The following is a 21,969-nucleotide window of genomic DNA, read 5'->3' as shown; positions in this document are numbered from 1 at the left end:
ACTTGCACAGATTTTAAACTTCTAGGGCCATCTTAAAGATTTTGGGTGACATTTATTGTGTTCACTTGTCAACACATTCTCTACACAGAGTTTGAACTGACTCAAGAACGACCATGCATGACCAAAATATTTATCATTAAGAATTCAAACAACGATAAAACATGGCTGAAACACTGTATAGTGCATTCTGGATGCAGCCTTCCTTTGGATATACTTGCATTATTTTTTAGCTTCATTATTTTTGTAGCTTCAGTGCAAACTAAAAAAGCAAACTTTGGACACCAAAGGTGCCTTTGATGACTGGCTACATTTGGGGTAAAGTTGTGTTAATTTGATTCTTCGGTGGGCTTTTCTCTTTTTAGGCAGAATTTATTGACAACATTACTGAAACACAATAAAAAAAAGCGTCTGTGAACTGAATCGAATGCTGGTTCGAAAGAATCCCTCTGTGTTTGGAATGGCCTACTCGTGAACTTATTCACTGTTCACTGTGCAATGTTTTCCTAAATCTTAACAGCACAGCTACGTTTCAAATCAAATCATGCTTAATTGGTCACACACACAGCCATACACAGTATAACATTCTGTGAAATGCTTATACGATTGTCTGTTGCCATGAAAAACAGAATATACAAGGGAAAAAATACAATATATGAATATATATATATATATATATATATATATATATATATATATATATATAATAATTAATAATCTTCTTTCGGCCGCTCCCTTTAGGGGTTGCCCCAGTGGATCATCTGCCTCCATCTTGCCCTATCCATTGCCTCCTCTACTTTCACACCAACCATCTCCATGTCCACCTTAACTAGATCCATAAACCTTCTCTGAGGTCTGCCTCTTCTCCTTCTACCCAGCAGCTCCATCTCCAACATTCTTTGCCCAATATATTCACTATTCCTCCTCAACACATCTCCAAACCATCTCAACCTGGCCTCTCTGGCTTTATCTCCAAACTGCTCCACCTTCACTGTCCCTCTGATCTGCTCATTTCTAATCTTGTCCAGCCTTGTCACTCCCAACGAAAATCTCAGCATCTTCATCTCCGCCACCTCCAACTCAGCCTCCTGTCTTTTAGACAGAGCCACAGTCTCCAATCCATACATCATAGCAGGACGCACTACTGTCTTGTAAACCTTCCCTTTCACTCTTGCTGCTATCCTTCTGTCACACATGAGCCCTGACACCCGTCTCCACCCACTCCATCCTGCCTGGACCCTCTTCTTCGCCTCTTTTTTGCACTGTCCATTGCTCTGGATGGTTTACCCAAGATATTTGAAGTCATCCACCGTTACGACCTCTACTCCTTGCATCTTCACCTTTCCACCTGACTCCCTCTCATTCACACACATGTATTCCGTCTTGTCTCTACTGACCTTCATTCCTCTCCTCTCCAGTGCAAACCTCCACCTCTCCAGATTCTCTTCCACCTGCTCTCTACTCTCACCACAGATTACAATGTCATCTGCAAACATCATGGTCCATGGAGCCTCCTGCCTTACCTCATCTGTCAACCTGTCCATCACTGCAATGATGCAAACAAGAAAGGGCTCAAAGCTGATCCCCGATGTAACCCTACCTTCACCTTGAAACCATTTGTCACTCCAACTGCACACCTCACCACTGTCTCACTATCCTCATACATGTCCTGCACCACCCTAACATACTTTTCAGCTACACCTGACTTCCTCATACAGTACCACAGTTCTTGTCTTGGCACCCTATCATATGCCTTCTCTAGATCCACAAAGACACAATGCAGCTCCTTCTGACCTTCTCTGTACTTCTCTACCAACACTCTCAATGCAAAAATTGCATCTGTGGTACTCTTTCTGGGCATGAAACCAAACTGCTGCTCACTGATCTGAACCTCTCGCCTTAGCCTTGCTTCAACAACTCTTTCCCATACCTTCATGGTGTGGCTCATCAACTTTATACCTCTGTAGTTACTGCAGCTTTGCACATCACCATTGTTCTTAAAAATGGGGACCAATACAATGCTTCTCCACTCATCAGGCATCCTCTCACTCTCCAGAATTTTGTTAAACAACCTGGTTAAAAAGTCCACTGCCTTCTCTCCTAAACATCTCCATACCTCCACAGGTATGTCATCTGGACCAACTGCCTTTCCATTCTTCATCCTTTTTAAAGCTGCCCTCACTTCCACTTTACTAATTCTCTGCACTTCCTGATCCACTATCTCTCCCCCCGTTGTCCTCCTCTCTCTCTCGTTTTCCTCATTCATTAGTTCTTCAAAGTACTCCTTCCATCTACTCATCACTCTCTGTTCACTCACTAGTACATTTCCCTCTCTATCCTTTATCAGCCTAACCTGCTGTACATCCTTTCCAGCTCTATCTCTCTATTTAGCCAAACGATACAAGTCCTTTACTCTTTCTTTACTGTCCAGCCTCTCATACAGCTCATCATAGGCCTTTGCCTTTGCCACCATTCTTTTCGCTATGCGACTAGCCTCACAGTACTCCTGCCTACTTCCTTCATCTCTCTGGTTATCCCACTTTTTCTTAGCTGCCTTCTTCTTCTGAATACTCTCTTAGACTTCCTCATTCCACCACCAACTTTGCTTGTCTTCTTTCCTCTGACCAGACGAAACACCCAACACATTCTTGCCAGTTTCTCTCACCACCTTAGCTGTAGTTTCCCAGTCCTCACTGCCCCCAAGGGCCTGTTGCAATTTTTCCCTGAACTGCCTGCAACCATCCTCCTCCTTCAGCTTGCACCATCTAATCTTTGGCTCTGTCTTCACTCTCTTTCTCTTCTTTGTTTCTAATCTCATTCTACAGACAACCACCCTATGCTGCCTTGCTACACTTTGCCCTGGCACCACTTTACAATCTCCAATCTCCTTTAGGTGGCATCTCCTGCTAAGGATATAATCCACCTGTGTGCACCTCCCTCCACTCTTGTATGTCACCCTGTGTTCTTCCCTCTTCTGCAAATACGTGTTCACCACAGCCATTTCCATTCTCTTTGCAAAATCTACAACCTTCTGACCTTCCGCATTTCTGTCTTTCACACCATACATACCCAGCACCTCTTCATCCCCTCTGTTCCCTTCACCAACATGTCCATTGAAGTCTGCACCAATCACCAATCTCTTCACTCTAGGGACACCATCTACCACTTCATCCATCTTACTCCAAAATTCCTCTTTCTCCTCTAACTGACAACCAACCTGTGGTGCATATGAACTGACCACATTCAAAATCACACCATCAACCTCCAACTTCAGGCTCATGATCCTGTCTGACACTCTCTTTACATTCAGAACACTTTCCCTAGCTGTTCCTTTAGGATTATCCCTACTCCATTTCTCTTCCTCTCTACACCATGACAGAACAGTTTGAATCCACCTCCAATGTTCCTGGCCTTGCTTCCTTTCCATCTGGTCTCCTGAACACACAGAATATCTACCTTCCTTCTCTCTATCATGTCTGCAAGCTCTCTGCCTTTACCAGTCATTGTCCCTATGTTCAGGTCCCTACTTTAACCTCCACACCCCTGCCTTTCCTTCTCTCTTGTTGCCTTCTAACCCGCGTTCCTCCTCTCCTCTTTGATGGTCTTCGACCTACAGTAGTCCAATTTCCACCGGCAGTCGTGGGCTGGAGGTTAGGGATCTGGCCCTGTGACCAGAAGGTTGCCGGTTTGATCCCCAGGGCCGACAGTCCATGACTGAAGTGTGCTTGAGCAAGACACTTAACCCCCAACTGCTCCCTGGGTGCCGTGGATAGGGCTGCCCACCGCTCTGGGCAAGTGTGCTCACTGCCCCCTAGTGTATGTGTTCACTAGTGTGTATGTGGTGTTTCACTTCATGGATGGGTTAAATGCGAAGGTGGGATCAAAAAAGTATCACTTATCCGGGCTTGGGACCGGCACCAGAAGTACACAAAGTACACCCCTAATAGCTTTTTTATATATAATAATTTTTATTTATATAGCACTTATATTACACACACACACACACACACACACACACACACACACACACTTTCTAAGCCGCTTCTCCCTCAGGGACGCAAGGGGGGTGCTGGAACCTATCCCAGCGGTCATCGGGCGGAAGGCAGGATACACCCTGGACAGGTCACTTATATTACAGACAGTGATGAAAATAGTTGTACAAGAAATTATCTATCTATAAATTTAGAATCATAAGAAAATGACAGATCAATTTAAAAGATAAACACCACGAGATGTAGTTTTAATTAAACGTTAACAGATATGGTGTTTCTTAAAAGTGAGCACTGAGTTTAGAAGCATAACAACTGAACAAGGCCTCTCCATGTACTATATAAATATAATAAAACAAATCTAAAAATGTAGACATAATAAAACACAAGGATGTCGGCAAGTCAGAATTGTTCACAGTGTTGGTGATAGGAACCACACATCCAAAGCGTTTAGTGCCACTTGAAGTGCAGATGTATGGCAATGAGCAGGAGTTAAAATGGGTCGATAAATATTATAAATACTTATATATATATATAGTGCATGTAGGGTGTGTGGGGGTTGTGCAGTAGTCTAGTTATGCGTGTGTGTGTGTGTGTGTGCATGTGTATAAATAGTCCTAGTCCTATATCTATCAGAGAGAGCGATCTCGAACAAAGCGTTGGAACCGATGTTCAGTCCTACTAATCGATGGCACTTTAAACATGTCTAACCAAGACAGGCCAGAGCCAGTGATAAAGAGATAACAGCAGAGATGAAGCCAACCTAAACATTTTGTAGTAGCCACAGTCTATAGTGATATGATGAAAATTAAGCTTATTTCACATAATGGGGGTTGAGGGGAAACTTGGAGTTGAATGTCGTGGCAAAATAGGCAGCTCAAAAATTCAAAATTAAAATACAACCCAAAGGCTCAGTTTCTTTTAGTAAGATTAAGACTTTAATCTAAGTTGGTCCAGGAAAGGAGGAGTCATCATTGACTCCTCCTTAACCCTCCCAAATATTTCATATATTTAGATTTTTAAACCATGATTTACAAGTCATATATTGTTTCTTTGGTTATCTGTCATTATTCACATTATTATCATCATTATTAACATCATATTTTTCTCCTATCAACAATTCTACCATTATTTCCAAACCAAAAAGTAACATATTTTAAAAACATATAGTCACAGGCCAAGGCCACAGTCAGGCCTATGCCTTTAAACATAGTGGTTGGTTAGTGTAGTGGGTAACATCTCTGCCTTCTATGCTGTAGACTGGGGTTCAATCCCCACCTGGGCAAACACCCTACACTACACCAATAAGGGTCCTTGGGTAAGACTCCTAACACTGCCTTTGCCTACCTGTGTAATAATAATCAAATTGTAAGTTGCTTTGGATAAGAGTGTCTACCAAATACTGTAAATGTAAATAAATTCAAACTTCTAATTATCCTAAAGAATCTTTAATATTATCTAAAATGTTTGTTTATTGAAATCTTCATGAATAAAATGAAGAGTAGGTAGAAGTTTTTGTGAGCAGAGTTTGTGCTCACAACTCTCTTTCTTTCACTCGGCCTTCAAAATATCCCAGGAGCCAAGTACAATAAAACACCTCCAAGTATTTCGACTCATAGAGTCATTGGGCAAGGGTCGACCCCATTCTTTTGGAATCGACTCCCAATCACTAGTTCGTTGCTGTTGCGGAGGGTATTTCTAGAGTGATATATCCCGCTTTGCCACTGAATGTTAACGCCAAAAATATCATTTTTAGGAATAATTAAATTTAACATTGCTTGGGTGATACCCATTCATTTTGATTTATTCTTGAAAAAATGTCGGGGGTTGATTTTTTTAAAATTTGCATGTGTTTTTAAGTTTGTAATAATACAGTTTGTAAAAGGTAGTTATTGTTGGAGTCAGAGAATCGATTCTTTTGGAATCGACTCCGCATCACTAGTTGTTGTTGTTTGAGTGCGGCTGCGCTCGGCGTTGATGACGCGTTCGCCCGAGAAAAGAGGGGCACGGATAGAGGAGGAAGGTGAAAAACAGCAGCAGCCCGACCACACAGGGAGGGGAGGAGTACTACAGTCGCCTGCTCCTCCACACAAACAGTTTCTCCAGGCCACCAGAGCGGCTTATCTGACGAGGGGAAGCTTCAGTTCTCGCCAGCAACCACTCGCACCATCCGACTGACCGAGCGCTAACTTAGCTTCAGATTAGCCGGCTAAGCCCACCCAGCGCAGCGCCATTATATGATCCACTTTCCAGCGACACTGCTAGCGTTACTGCCCTCCATGTGGGTGAGGGACCTCTGTGTCTCGGATTATGGCGAGAAAAACAGTTAGCAGGAAAAGGAAGGCAGGGGAGCTCAAGGAACAACAGGTAGGTCCCGAGCCGATTTGCTGTTCGGTTGGTTAGCGACGGCAACAGTTAGCCAGCTAGCTGGCTCAGCTAACCTAGCTCAGCTAAACCTAGCTGACGTGCTAACGATCTTACAGCTGCTGCGGACCCCTTAGCTGATTAATGTCGCCGTCTCGCCGATACCAGCTCGCATTTAGCTAGTTAAGTTGGTGGTGGGGTATTTCGGATTTGCTAGCTGAGCTGTTACCTGATTTAGCTCGGCAAGGTTACAGCCCGACTATGTAACGCGAAGCTGAACTCAGCTTCTCGTTCGCCAACTGCTTGTTCGAATTTCCCCGTTCCACCTTAAATCAGTTAATTCGAATAAGAAGCTGATTTCAGCTTTGTGTAATGTTAGCTCTTTAGCTGACGAGCTGTTTATAGTGTTACAACATAGAGGTTAACTGTTGATAAATAGGCCGCAGTTTGAGCCGTATAGATGCACTAGCTTGCTGTTACAAGGAAAGTATAAATGTGAATGAATTTTCTGTAAATTTAGCTTGCTTTTTAATGTAGCTAACGCCAAACGAAACATGTCTAAGTAACCCAGCGACGTTAGGTGGTGTAGGATAGCTTAGCTAACACAGGGGTGCCCCGGACCCGTGAGCTGCAGTTAACAGCTCGGTACCTAATACATGCCTACTGGCTCAGAGTTCTGGATGTTTGGTAAGCTTAACCCATTAAAGGGAACACCACGGATTTTTCAAAATTAAAAAAAAAAATCAAGATTGCTCAAATATGGTTATGGTGAAAAAGTCATTCAAAGTGGTTTGATATTAAATGCTCAGAAAATTACCAAATTAAAATTTTTTAACGGTGGTGACAGGAAACAGATGTCCATCTCTGTACCTCCCTCTGTCTTTGAGGTCAGTTTGGCCCAATTAATAGTTTAATGTCTGATAAATGAATGCATGAATAAATGACTAACACAGTGATGCCTGACACACTGGGGTAACGGTGTTAATTCTAATTATTTTCTGAATGGTTAAATTGTTGGGGTCAAATTGTCCCAGAGGACTAAGATATTTGTAAATTTGAAGAAAAAGGGTAAAAGCTCCCTCACAGAAAGCCTGCACACAAACCTCCTGGAAATAGTTACAATATAACCGAGACATTCATTAATTAAGTTATTTTACCATCAATATTACATATAAAAAGAAGGCGTGTAGGTTCAATGGTTGATTTGGATGGTAAATCCAATGGCTATAATTGTATTGTGGATATCATGACCCCAGGATTTTTTATCATCACCGCTGTGAAGAAATCTGAGCCGGTCAGTTTCTCAACAATTAACTGTTTCACATCAAACTGCTGAATGATTTTTTTGTTTACGTATCAAACACTGAGTTATGCAGACTTTTTGAAGAATTGGTGGAGTTTCCACTTTAAGGTAACAATTCTCTCTCTTTTCTCAAGTAGAACATGTCCTGCACTAAAAAGGACCCAACTTAATGTCTATGATGGCTAGGAGAAAATGAGCTTAATGAACTCTATTTTAGAGGGAAAAAAGGCTTTATGACACAAAACATTAAAAACTTGCATTCAGGCAAAATCTCTTACTCTTGAGCAACTAATTGACTATTTTAGAAAATGAAGACCTCATTTGCACGGCACGTTAATACAAAATGAGAATTGTATAAAATAAAATGGAGAGATGGTGGGGAAAAATAAAAATAAATAAAATAAACTAGATGAAATGATTCATTTCTTTATTAATTAAAAGTATTGTAAATATACGCATATGCAAGAGAGAAATCATTCAACATTCACAATTATCTGAAAACATTGAATCAGGTATTTCTTAAAAAGTATTTAAAAGGATGAGCTCTGCCAGCTGAAGTTTTTGATGTAAAATATTAAACATTTTTTCCCCAATTCTGGTTTAATGCTTGGCCCCAAGAAGGGATGTTCTGGAGTGAGAACGATAGTCAAAAATTGGTAGCTGGTTTATTCTCAAATAAAGATCATGATCCATTTCTGTACAAAGTTTAAGCTTGGCTTGGCTTGATCATCTCTTGAGCATGCTGACCAAATGGCAATTTATTATTCAGCGGGATTCCAAGATATTTATATTTTGAAACGCATTCAATTACTGCCCCTGATAGGGTATTAATATGCACATGTGCAGAAGAGACCATATGGGATGTAGACAGTATCATGAACTTGTTCTTTGAGTCATTAGGAACTAATTTAAGATTCCATAAGGAATTTTGACTGGTGTTGGAAAAACTTTTTGTAGAATTATTACAGCTAAGTTTACAGTATATAGAATTAATAGAACTGTGCTACCAATATATAGATATATCTTACTAAATGGGTTTCCAATATTATTTATGTATAAAGTAAATCATTTCTAAAAACTGAGACATGAAATTATCCACAGCAACACACTGAGTTCTATTTGAAAGATTATGAAACTATTTGAAACTATTTACATTCTTTTTCTTCCAGATTGATACTGGGCAGTTTCTTCAATCACAATTAATGATCTACAGTGTCAAGTGCTTTAGAGCGACCAATAAATAAAGCAGCAGAGCTAAGTCTACAGTCCAAAGAAGACAGAATGTCAGTCATAACTAGTGAAATTGTTTACCAGACTTAGATGGTTTCATCTAAGGACGCTTCAGTACCGATGCTGGTTTTGGGCCAATACTGTGCTCGTTTACTCATAAAACTTCACCCATACCAACATTCTGATACCAGCTGTGATGTGAGCCGAGTGTACACTGCTGCGCTAATGACCATGCTCGGTGAAGGAGGCTCTGCTCACACAGAGAAGTGTTACTAACTCTATCACAGTCAGGCACAAAGCCATCAGTCACCTGATAAATTCTGCCTTGGCAGATTCCCACCAGTCTTACACTGTGTGATTTTAGACTGTTTTAAACACACAGTCGCAACTGTTTCCCTGGTACAGGTGGAGATGTGCCAGCGGAACAGAGGTGGAACTGTACTCTGTTTGACCAAATAGTGTGGTGTAAATGTTAATACAGTGATTTTTAAACAGGTTTTAGAGAGACTGTGTTGCCCTGCTGTGTACATCACCACCTCCTTTAGCTTCAGTGCCCAGTGTTAGCAGTGCTGCTCAGTTTCTTTATGCTCAGTACTCTGAAGGCAGCGTGTTTTAAATGAAACAGCTTTATTTGAAACTGTTCGTAGACAATGCTGCCTGTAAGAGAATTGTAGAATTGTAGGGTGTAGAATTGACTGACCATTTTCATGCAGTGTGTGTATATAAATCGTAGGCGTTGGCTATATATGGCTCTATGTTCAAACATACAGTATGAGTCAAAGAATATGATCTCTCAAATCACAACGTATGGCTGGTTTTAGAGGGCATTCAGCTACAGCTTAAATAGTCAAACAAAATACTTCAGACGTAAAACTCCTCAAATGAGCTCCTCGGATGAGCCTTGGATGTGACTGGATGCTGTCACTGTGCGACAGACATGGTTGTTTAAAGAGACAGACTGAATTTCATACCTATGAATCAATCTGTACTAGAAGATGTACAAAAGTTATTTTCTGATGAGGAATAAAACTCTCTTCTCCACTGCACTGCTACTTGATCCAAGATACATGTAGCATAGCTAGCTAATTCACTTCATTTAAAATCAACTAGATGCTGTTACACTACATTATACGTATATTAGTAACTGCTTTATTCTAAGTAGGTTACTCAGTATGGTATTGGATTTGGTATAGACGAGTACTTAATGTGTAATTCTACTTGGCCTGAAAAAAGTATTAGTGCATCCCTAGTTTTAACACACAGTTGAGCAATACAAAGGAGCTTAGTTGGTAATTTATAAGTGGTTCTAAAATTGTAGCTAAACATGAAAGCTTTGAAATTGGTAGAATGTTTTAAATCAATAGTGTCTCTGCCCTTATGAAGTGAAAATCCATAGTCAGGTTTCCAAACTTCAGAGAGTCTTAAGTCTAAGATTATATTAAAACAATATGTTAAAGGTTTAGCTAAAACAGTAACAGCTACCTGCAACAGATGTGGGTCTAAATCAACTGCACAGACTTTTTTTTGGTATCGATATGAGTCAAGTCACAGTTAGTAGGTGAAGATGCACTGTCCAAATAGTAGGACCAGGTATTGGCATCTATTGCTAATCTACCTGAACCTGATCCAGTCTAAGGTTAATTTGGAAGCGCAAGCTTTAGACCAAGCACCATTACTTTCCTTTCGGAGAGCTGACAACTCTGTAGAGAACCGAGGTTTGTCTTGGCTTTGACTCAATAGTATTTATAGGGAGCATGTTTGTTAGCAGTTGAATTAAATAGGGACCTAAGATAAGATCAGTTAAGCCAAACATGGTTTCTGCTCTCTGTGTCACTGTGGTATAAATCTTGAAAGAAGGCCTGTTCATTGAAGTATTTTAAATTTGACCCTATTTTAAGTTCAGTGCATATATGAACTGTATGGACCAGGGAGTGAATGTTTTCATACTATATCAAATTTCTTTATTTCCGAAAAGCAAGGACAGTATGGTTTTCCATCATAGGGGCTCTTTAAATGTGCTGGCTAATAATACAAGCTGTATTTAGACAATGACCGTTATCAGTGAATGGCAGTGTCTGTTACAGCAAAGTGATGTCAGCCGGTTCATTTACCAGACTGAATGGCTGTAAAGGACGTTGAGTAATGCAGTGTCGCTTTTGCTTTTTTCAGATTCTAACCTGTGACCATAATTTATTGTGATTTATTAAATCTGCTTTGTTCATCTCTAGTGAACGTTTTATCTCAACATCTGTGACAGTTCAATCATGTGATAGTTGTTTCTTAGAAGTAGAAAAAAGTATCTCTAATTAAGTTTAAGACTCTTCAGATAATAAGCTGATTTCAGCTTTTTGACCATGTATGAGCATTTATTCCTAATATTAAATGCGACTTCAAACTTAATTCAAGTCTACATTTGCAATGATATAAAAAATATAAAACACTCTTCAGAATACTCATACCCTTATTGATGTGTCTGTGTATACTAGCTCAGCAGCAGGTGACTTTAGTCTAATGCATGCTACTGCTTTGCACAAGTGACCCTGTATTATTAAATGCATGTTAATTTAGTACGCATGTGATTGATCAAAAAAAAAAAAAAATCAGATGACACCCATACGTGTCCAAAAATCTAATTTTTTTAATATAACTTAATACATATTATTAGGGCATGCAATTTTTGGCAACTTAAAATGTTTTACGGAATCACAGACTCTCTGTAAACAGTATTGCAAGACTTTTAGTTGGATTACTTTGAAAATCTGGATTTAATTTAGTTGGTGTGTGCATAACCAGCTAATGCCTATTCAGAATGTACAGAAGTCAGTAACCACTTATTAATTTATTTAATTTCCAGTTGAAACTTGTACTTAAGCCATTAAGTACAGGTTATTAATTTCTCTGGAGATATTTTTGAGGAGACCATCTAAGATGATCCACTCCACATCCACTAAGAAAGCTGAAAGTCAAAGGAAAATAAGTGGGGGGGGGTAAAAATCAATTCAATAAATGATTAAAAGATTGGGCTCCTGACAACTGTGCAAGACCTGGTAGGCCACCAAAACCGTCATATTCAAATAAACAGTACTTAATGCGTTCATGTCTTTGAGAGAGAGAGGAGGTAATCAAACTCCACTCTTACTTTAGAACTGAAAAAATCCACAGGTGTTTGTCTGTGCATTGGGTCTTAAAGGATGTGTAGCTGTAAATATGTTGTTGTTGAGAAAGGGAAATAGGCAAAAAAAAAAAAAACCCTTACCTCAACATCACTGATTGTGTTTGGGTTTATTTGGATTGTGAGAAGCAAAAAATCCAACCAACTTCTAAGACTGAATCTTGAAAGTATGTGCACAAATATCCCATTGAAAAAAAAAGATCTTTGAAAGATTGGGAGCTATAATAAAGTCAAAGAGTAGACACACTAAATGCTGAACACTCTTGATATTAATTTAGTTGTTAAGGTCAGTTCCCTGTTGTGAACTCCAGAGGGCTGCAGGCTGGCTCTGAAGGTTTACATTGTTCTCAGGAGACTGATGCACACTTTTATTTGAAGAATAATCACAAGTACTTTTTTCTTTGTTTACTTTGACGTGGAAATCTCACAAAAGCATGTTTTGTGAATTGACTGTGAAGAGTGCTTCAGTATTGAACTGGATGGCCTGATTCAGTATTGAACTTGATGGTCTGATTCAGTTCAGCACATGCTCCCCACTTCATCACAGCACTGTGTGTAGGTAATTGATGGATTTGGAGAAATTAACCTGTATAGATTTTGAAATGCAAGAATAGATTACAATAGATGTATTGAGAAATCGATTATATTAGGGGGGGGAGCTTAGGATTTTGTTTTCATTGGATGTCACTTCAATCGAAAACAGCTCCTCCAGTCACATTTGTGTATTTAGCACACTTTTTAAAAGTGACTTAGAGTTATTCTGAAATGCATTTAATACATTTAATTGTTTGGTATATTTAATTGTTTCCTAAGTAATGGTAATCAGTTAGAATTGTCAGATTTCCATCCCTGGTTGTAATATGCCCCTTGGCTGCACACTCCTGACTGTTTCCATTCATTTCTTTATTCATTCATTTTTATTTTTTAGAAATAAATTAGTATATAAACCATAAATACATGTTTGTTTGCTGAGACCGTTGTGCCTGTGGCTGAGCCCTCAGATTGAATGTGTGTGTAGGCTAAGATTCTTCCCTGACCTAGTTGGCTGCGAGGATCTAGGTCAGTAATGTAGGGCCAATGTCCACAGACTTTGGGGGGAGTATGGACACGTAAAACAAGTGAATATCTGTTGGTTTAGAAGTTTTGCAAGATTATGCAACTTCAGCAACACATTCTGAAAAATGAAAGATTAGGACTGAAAGATTTTATTTTAAACTGTTTTATAATGAAATCGCAATTTGGAAGAGTGCAGTTTTGAAATTACAAGTGCTGCAATTTTAGTTATAGCCTAAATTATCAACCCCAAATTTTGTGAGGAAATCACAACCACAACTAACTGGCAGTAAATGTTAACTGCAAAAATAATTAATGCCATTACTAATACTAGTATTGTTATTACTGGTACTACTACTACTATTTTCTTTATCATTTAAGTGATACTTTTTAAATCCCACAAATGGTGCAATTCCACCTCTGCATTTAACCCATCCATGAAGTGAAACATCACATACACACACACTAGGGGGCAGTGAGCACACTTGCCTGGAGCGGTGGGCAGCCTCATCACAGTATACATGGTACAGCAAATTTCATATCATGAGTGAACGTCAATGTGGTGTGTCAGCCAGTACTGATTCAGTGCTTGTTACATGTGATATTTTAAGTCTATCACTGTGTTTTGTAGTTGTAGCTGTCATCACTGCTCTAATGATGTGTTTATTGCAGAAACTTGCAATAACAAACATGCAATTTGGTGTGCAGCCCTAGTTTTAACATTCCCTACAACAAAGAATGCACAAACTGTTTTATTCACATGTTCAAAATTCTGCTCAAGTGCACTATAGCCCAATTAAGAGAGAATTCACTAGAACAAAAAAATGTAGTTCATAAAACTGGAGAGGGTTGCAAAAAAAATCTAAAGACTTGTATCTCCCATCAGTCCACAGTCAGGCAAATGCAAGAAATCCATCATCCTTGGTATTCTCTGTTGTAAACCAGAAGCGTCTGACAAGGCTGGTAAAGCAGATGACTTCCATGTTAATTTTATTTGTGTCTATGTGTGACTTGTGAATGAAATGTTGTGAGGCTGTATTATGTTTCTGGCATGTTACTTATATTTAGCATTTTGCTTTTATTATTACCTCCACACTGCTGACATAGACACTGCTTTGATGACTTCAGAAAACATGCCTTGTTGTCACAAGTACATGAAAAATGTTTGTATATATCCTCTCTGAGTGATGTAAAAGTATGTGAGGTGGATTGAGCTTAATTTGCTTGATATGTGATTTCATAAAATAATCCTAGATTGGCTTCAGTAGTTATGGATCAGATTGGAATATCTCTAATATAATACATTCTAAGAAATGTTTTCAGCAGAATTTTAAAGTCTAAGATCTCATACTCAGAAGTGTTGTGTGACAGCAGTCACAGCACATGAGTATCTCAAGAGTGGCTCAAACAGAAGAAATTTGGATCAGCAGTTGCAGAAAATGTTTGAGGGTATTACCAATAAAATGTGCATTAGGTGCTAAATACAAGGGTTTGCATATTTTTGCCATCAATGACATTGTTTAAACCAGTTGTCCATGAAAGATGTGTTTATTGATTTGACTATTCATTATTAAAAGTTCATTTAATAATTGGTTTTCTTATGTTCTCTTTTGACAGCTTGATTGGTGCCAGTCTGTATATAAGCGTGCCCGTATATCATCTTTGTCGCGGCATGCCCAGCAGTGGTGGCAGGGTCATCAGTCAGTGGTTTGTGCTATCCGGGGACGGGAATTCCGCCCACAGCAGCAGCATGAATGGAGGTTCCAGCGCAGCTTGCGTGGCTTTGCAGCCGGCCGCATTCCTGGAATCCTCCGAGAGCGAGAGTTCTCCCTGGGCTGCCTCAACAAAGTGTTTGCCTCTCAGTGGCTCAATCATCGTCAAGTGGTGTGTGGGACCAAGTGCAATACGGTGAGTTTTTTAAAAATATCTGACACTTTCATTTGTTTTGTTCTTGTTTTTATCAAAATCTGCTGCAACAGACTAATGAGGAAAGTTCTTCTGTATTATTTCTGCTTGCACAGCTGTTCGTGGTGGACGTCTTAACAGGACAGATTACCCGGATTCCCATGCTGAAGGACAGAGAAGGAAGGGGAGGGGGCTCCCTTGGCCCACTTTTTCATGCTCCGGGCTCAGCTGCTGGACTGGATGCCCAGCAGGGCTGTGGCATCCATGCCATTGAGCTCAACCCTTCTCGCACCTTGTTGGCCACTGGAGGAGATAACCCGAACAGCCTGGCTGTTTACCGGCTGCCCACTCTAGACCCTGTCTGTGTGGGTGATGTGAGTATATGTATAATCTTCATCTTAGTTTTTTTTTTTTTTTTTTTAATTTAGTGCCCTTTTATCAAATCATATTCTTTTGTTTCTCTTTTTGCTTATGGCAGGATGGACACAATGACTGGATCTTCTCCATTGCGTGGATCAGTGACACCATGGCTGTTTCTGGTAAGGGCCTTCATTTTGATTTTGTGCAGCATTGTTTTTGTTCAGTGAGCTTTATTAAACTGTTTAGTCACTCCAGAAGGCCACTGTCTAAGGTGGTCATCCTATGGCAGCATGCTACCTGCTTCTATATTTGTTTTCATTTCATTGTTTTCTACGTTTTACTCATGAACCATCACCTGTGCTAGTGCATAATGGCCAAATATTGTTAGCTGTTAGTCCTGTTGTTTGGAGTAGTCGAGAACCACAAGACTGACTCTTCTAAATCCGCTGAATAACAGCAAACAGGTAGCTCACAGAAATAGTGAAGCATGTTGAGGTCCTGTTCAGACTGAGGTGCCGCCCTGCTTGATCGCCCTTTACCAATATCCTGCTGACTGATGATCAGTCTGTTGGAGGTGAACTGGAATGAATTCATAGTGCAGCTGAATAATTAGGAGGTTTAATTAGAATTAAAATTTTAATTTGTAAAATAAACATTTTACTAATGATTGGCCTGGTTGGAGTTCAGATCTAAACCCTGTAAAGAACATTTAGACTCACATTAAACACAAACTAGCTTAGCAGTGTTTTTCTGCTGTATGAGGCCATCAGTACTGAGTGGGGAAAAAATGACTCTTCTTTTTGTAAATATGTTGTCTTCATGTCTACACACATAAAAACTTCATTGAAAGACCCCAAATGGAAAACTATCCCATATTAGATGCCTTGATGATTTGTTTGTCAAATGATTTGCAAGGCTATTAAAAACTTAATGCTTTGCAATTTTTTTTGGCCAGGAGAGAGAGTGTGTAATTGTGCATTTATCTTCTTCTTCTTCTCCTCCTTCTCCTTCTCCTCCTTCTTCTTCTTCTTCTTCTTCTTCTGGGTTTTTTTCCCTTGTCTTAGGTTCTCGGGATGGCTCCATGGGTCTTTGGGAGGTGTCTGAAGAGGTGCTGAACCTGGCTGAGAAACAGCAGGCTGAGGAGGGAGTCCCCTGCTATGCCCACATCTCCCATCGTGCCCTTAAAGACATCCCTAAAGAGTACACTCATCCCTACAACTGTAAAGTGCGCGCCCTAGCCTTCAATAACAGCCATAAGGTCTGCCTCTGTCCTCCTCCTGGGTACTTGATGTAATTGCATGTAGATCTTAAAATATTTCACACTTATATTCCTGACACAAATCTCGCTTTCCTGTTTGATCAGGAGTTGGGTGCGGTGTCTCTAGATGGATATTTTCATTTATGGAAGGCAGAAGACAACTTGTGTAAGGTAGAGTGGAAAGAAACCAGTATTCCTTTCTGCCATGTACTTGTATCTTTTCTTTGGTTCATTTTTATAAATATTTTTGTTATTCTTGCATTGTTCTTGATTTTCAGGAGCTGTCTACTAAGCTTCCTTACTGCAAGGAGAATGTGTGCCTGGCATATGGACTAGACTGGTCTGTGTATGCTGTCGGTTCCCAGGCTCATGTGTCCTTCCTTGATCCTCGGCAAGCTTCCCAGAACATCAAGTCTGTGAGCTCCAGGGAGCGTGGCAGTGGTATGTTCCACAAACATACTCTGTTCCTTCATTATATTTTACTGCTTTATTGCATCACATCTTCTGTATCGTCACTTCATTTGCTATGTGCAATGTTTTAAACAGGGATCCGCTCTGTCAGCTTCTATGAACACATAGTGACAGTGGGCACAGGCCAAGGCTCCCTACTCTTCTATGACATCAGAGCCCAGCGTTTCCTTGATTGTGTGTCCAGTCTTCCCGGCGGGTACCGGAAGTGCACTGCAGAGGGCATCCTAAAACTCACCACAGGGAGAGGCTGGCTGGTAGAGCTCTGTTTTTCAGATTGTAGTGTGGTATTGATCTTGTATATCTGTTTTTAGTATTTATGAAAAAGTGGTAAAATTCTCAATGAAAAGGTGCCACTTCAGCCAGGTCCCAGATGGGTTGGATTCTATAAGACTACAAATTGCTAAGAGACCAGATACATTGACACTGCATGATACGTGTCTACGCTTTTCTTTGTTTATTCGCGTAATGGGTGGAAATAGTAGCATTTTGATGTAGTAGGGAAATAATGTGAACTTTTTGGTTGACCCTCTACTTTGAGTTTTATAAGTGCAGTGGCAAAAATACTTTACATTACATTAAAAATAACACATTACATTGCTTTAAGACACATTTATATTATACAAGGTATCATATTTAGTTTACATTTAAACAGCCAAACTATTTATTTTCAATACAGGGCATCAAACTATGCTATATCATGCTTGTGTTTTTGTTTTTTGTTTTTTTTTTCTTTTAAAAAAATCGTTTTTTGCAGGGACTCAGTTGGATACTATATTAATGTGCCATGTTCCTAAAAACCATTGTGCTGTGAATGGACAAGTATGTTGTTTGCATTAACCACAGGGTGTATTGTTGGATGAAGCAAGAGCCTGGTTTTGTTTAAACACAGTAGTTGAAAACTTATTTACTGAACTATAGGCTAAAATATAGCAGCCTAAATGTGCTAACAGAGGGATAACAGGCTATTCATGATGAAACTCCAGTATAAAAGTAAAGTATATGTAAATTTAATGTCTTGCAACTTTCAGATGTTGGTTTTTGGTATATTTGCCTTAAGTAGTATTAAACTCAACGTGGGAAAACAAACGTAAGGCACTGTTCCCTTGACGCTAATATTTTAGAGGGAATCACACTGAGGTGCTAGCAGAACTTAACATCGTCTTTGGTGTGGTAATTTTAAATTTGCTGAAATGTTATATTAAAGCAGCAAGCCCCAAGAGGCTGTGGGTTACTGTGATTTTCTCACGGGGAAGGGTGTTCTTTGGCATGATGTGAAGCAGAGTGCCTACAACTCCCTTCCCCATGATAAAATCACAGTAACTCAGTGCCTCGAGTGGTTTGTTTTTTATAAAACGGTGGCCAACATAAAATATATTAAAATGCACAATATTTTAGACAATTATTTAAGTTATTATTAATAATAACTGTCATAAACAAGTATTCCGCTAAGAAAAGTGGTTCCTTTAGAGTACGGTATTGTTATACATACTACTGTTTAATGCAAAATCATTGAGTTTATAAGTACTTTTGCTGCGAAATTACCACCACGAGTCTTCTGCCAGTCTGACAGCGCCACTTTTCTCATGCTGGAGCTGAATCTCAAATGGCTCCCTGCTCCCTACATAGTGCACTACTGACTCTCGCACCCCAACAATGCAAAATAACGCAAAAACGGTCATTAATGTTACACACCACACTATTAAGCTAGGGAACATGAAACATGGACATTTGAAGCATGTAAGACATTCAGGTGACAGACTTTTATATTGCTGTTTTTCAGTGAATCATATCATGAGTACTTTACTTTATTTCAAGCCTGAGATATTAATGTTTGAGTTGTTTAACATGTTTATCTTCTAGCCTGTTGGATAACTGATCAGTCTAGTTCTAGATAAGAAAAGTTTTCAGCACCTCAGTTTAAACAAAAATGGGTTCTTGCTTCATCAGTACACTCGGTGCTCCATGTGATCAGCGTTAGTCAAAGATTAATCCACAGCAGAAAGGTTTCTCGTGCCATGGCGCAGTAATAGAGTTCAGTTGTTGTGAGGTGGTCGTAGCCATGGTATATCATGGATTTTACAACTGCTTTGAATGCGTCCCAGTTGATCAGATTTCAGGACCAGAAATAAGTTTCATAATTTTTTATATGACAACTAATTAAAAACTACTGCAGTGTACAGTGATGAGCAAGTCAGTTCTTGTCCATTGTTGATTAGCAAAAATAGCATACTCTACATTTCTCAGTAGAAAAATTATTTAGCGATCATATTACATATGAACACCCACCCTTATTTGTGAGATGAAGCTCACAAAAGAAATATTGATGTCTTCCTCTTTGTGTCTCAGAACCATGATGAGACGTGGAGAAGCTACTTCTCGGATATCAGCTCGTTCCCCAACGCCGTCTACACACATTGCTACGACGATTCTGGCACCAAACTGTTTGTGGCTGGAGGACCTCTGTGTTCTGGGCTGCATGGAAATTACGCCGGTCTCTGGAGCTAGCCTCCTCCATCCATCTCCTTCGGCACTTCCGCTTTCTCCATCATACATGTTTCAGTATACGCACCGGTCATCATTGCTCCACTCCATGTTTGCAGCTCTCTTTCACTCTTTTATTCATCCCTCAGTTTGTCTTCTCTGTTTTCAGTGGACTCAGGAGAGTAAATATGATTCTTCACATTTCTATAATGTCTGTGTGTCCTGTTGTCATAGTAAGGTGTCGTCCGCCTCTTTTTTTCTCTTTTTATTCATTTCTTCCTCAGCTCTCCATTGGTTGTCATGTCTGTAACAAAGCAGAGCTTTGAATGGCAGTGAGGTGCTTGGTGTGACATTGCCTCTATAAACTCTGGTTACATATAAAGGTGTATTAAAATATTTAATAGCCTTTTCAGGATATTCATTCATCCAGTTCATGCTTATGGTTTCCACCCTTCTGAGTGGTGTGTCTTGAGGATAACGAGGCTTAGTGGCAAGGCTTGGAGGAAGTCTGTTATTTCAGTGCAGACTGTTTGCTGACCCTGTGGTTTGTTCCTCTCTCTGGCATTGGACTGAAGTACAGAGAAGATGAACAATCGAAAAGACTGGATTGGATGGGGAACTTCACTCTGTTTGAAAATAGAGAACCACCTTAGCTTTACTGTGCCATAATATGCCATGATGGTCACAAAGGGATCAGGGTCCACAGAACTGCAAGCGGATGTGTTTGGAGAAAACGTCTGAACGAAACATGGACATGAGCTCAGACAGTTGCAGACATTTTTCATTTTCTTTAGTTTCCTTTGCTGGTGAGAAGAAATGATGACAGTTTCAGAAAGTTAACACCACAGGAACTGATTCTGCTTCTGTGGTTGACACTGTTGACACTGACCCGTATTGAAGAACGACTTTAATTTAATTGTCCTGCTTTGTGAGTGACAACGTTAGAAATGCTTTTTTTTTTTTTTTTTTCTTTTTTCTTTTTCAATGCTGAGTATAATTTATTTTGTCCCCTTATGTCACTAGCACTCATGGTGTTCAGGTACAATCATTTTGTTAGTGTTGCTTCTGAACTTCTATCAGGGGAAGATTATTCATCTATGTTTCCTCTATTATTGAGCAGAGGCAGGGCAGTAGTGAGTGATATTGTTGCCTTTCCTGAGTCTTTCTGTGAAAGACTGTTGCAGGTTGACGTGTTTTGTTTGATTTTTGATTTTTTTTTTTTTTTTCTCGAAATACATGAAACCCTCTTGGAATCATTGCAAAAATAGCAGAAAAAGAATTGCTAGAACAAAGAGAGTAGATGTGATATGACCATATATTATACAAATAACCATCACTTTTAAAGCGTATTTTATATATAAATGTGTGTATATGTATTTGGAATCCTATAGAGGGAGAACACATTTTATGTAAACGTTTCAGGATGTGTGTGTGTGTGTGTGTGTGTGTGTGGACTTACCGTTATTATTTCGGTGGTGCCCTCTTTTTTTTATTTTTATTATTTTTTTTTTATACACACTACATGAATGTTTTTACAAATTACGGAGTCTGAAAACATACACTTTCAGAAACAGAAAACAGCAACAAAAACAACCCAAGGAATTGTTTAAAGAGGAAAAAAAGAATAAAAGTCTATTGATGTATATTTCTTCCATTTTTGATCTTGCCTTGTGCCTTTTTTTTTAATAACCTTTTCTTTAAGGTGCTCTTTGTTTCTCCCCATTGCAGTTAAACAGTGTGAAGGCATTCAGATATTAGTGTCCATATCTACCATTTTTAATTTCTATTTGTCTGTTCTTTGAGCTTGCTTTTGTGTAAATCAAGTTTTTATAGTGATCACATCCTGAGATATAAGGGGCAGTCGTGGGCTGGAGGTTAGGGAACTGGCCCTGTGACCGGAAGGTTGCTGGTTTGATCCCCAGTGCTGGCAGTCCATGACTGAGGTGTCCTTGAGCAAGACCCCTAACCCCAAATTGCTCCCCGGGTGCCGTGGATAGGGGTGCACTCTGGGCAAGTGCGCTCACTGCACCCTAGTGTGTGTGCATTCACTAGTGTGTATGTGGTGTTTCACTTCACGGATGGGTTAAATGCGGACGTGGAATTTCCCCGGTTGTGGGATTAAAAAAAAGAGTATCAATTAATATGAAGACACCTGGAGAAATAAAAAATAAGAATAGTGTCCTGGAGATTAAAGGGGGGGATACGCGATATGTGTGATACGCATCACAATATTTTGACAGGCACAGTGCACTGGTAGGGCTGCGTTTATTAACTGTCAACAAAAACTGGCCACGATGATTTCTGTTCAACATTTCACACGCTGTTCTGCATAGAACTGTGCTTTGTAATGCACCATGCAGATGGTGAAGTGTTCATTAGGTATGGA

General features: G+C 39.6%; 1 protein-coding gene across 1 annotated transcript; it reads left to right on the top strand.

Moving 5' to 3' along the window:
* The first annotated feature begins 5,970 nt into the window (after positions 1 to 5,970).
* Positions 5,971 to 21,241, top strand: dcaf12 (DDB1 and CUL4 associated factor 12). Its single transcript, XM_017686599.2, has 9 exons — positions 5,971 to 6,353; positions 14,726 to 15,016; positions 15,130 to 15,387; positions 15,492 to 15,552; positions 16,438 to 16,631; positions 16,737 to 16,802; positions 16,910 to 17,072; positions 17,178 to 17,356; positions 19,449 to 21,241. The coding sequence occupies exons 1-9, from the start codon at positions 6,297 to 6,299 to the stop codon at positions 19,605 to 19,607; spliced, it is 1,428 nt and encodes a 475-aa protein (XP_017542088.1). The 5' UTR covers positions 5,971 to 6,296; the 3' UTR covers positions 19,608 to 21,241.
* Positions 21,242 to 21,969: the final 728 nt, after the last annotated feature.

Source organism: Pygocentrus nattereri, chromosome 16 (assembly GCF_015220715.1).
Source record: "Pygocentrus nattereri isolate fPygNat1 chromosome 16, fPygNat1.pri, whole genome shotgun sequence".
Taxonomy (NCBI): domain Eukaryota; kingdom Metazoa; phylum Chordata; class Actinopteri; order Characiformes; family Serrasalmidae; genus Pygocentrus; species Pygocentrus nattereri.
Note: the sequence above shows the minus strand (reverse complement) of the source record. Positions and strands in the feature narration are given on the sequence as shown.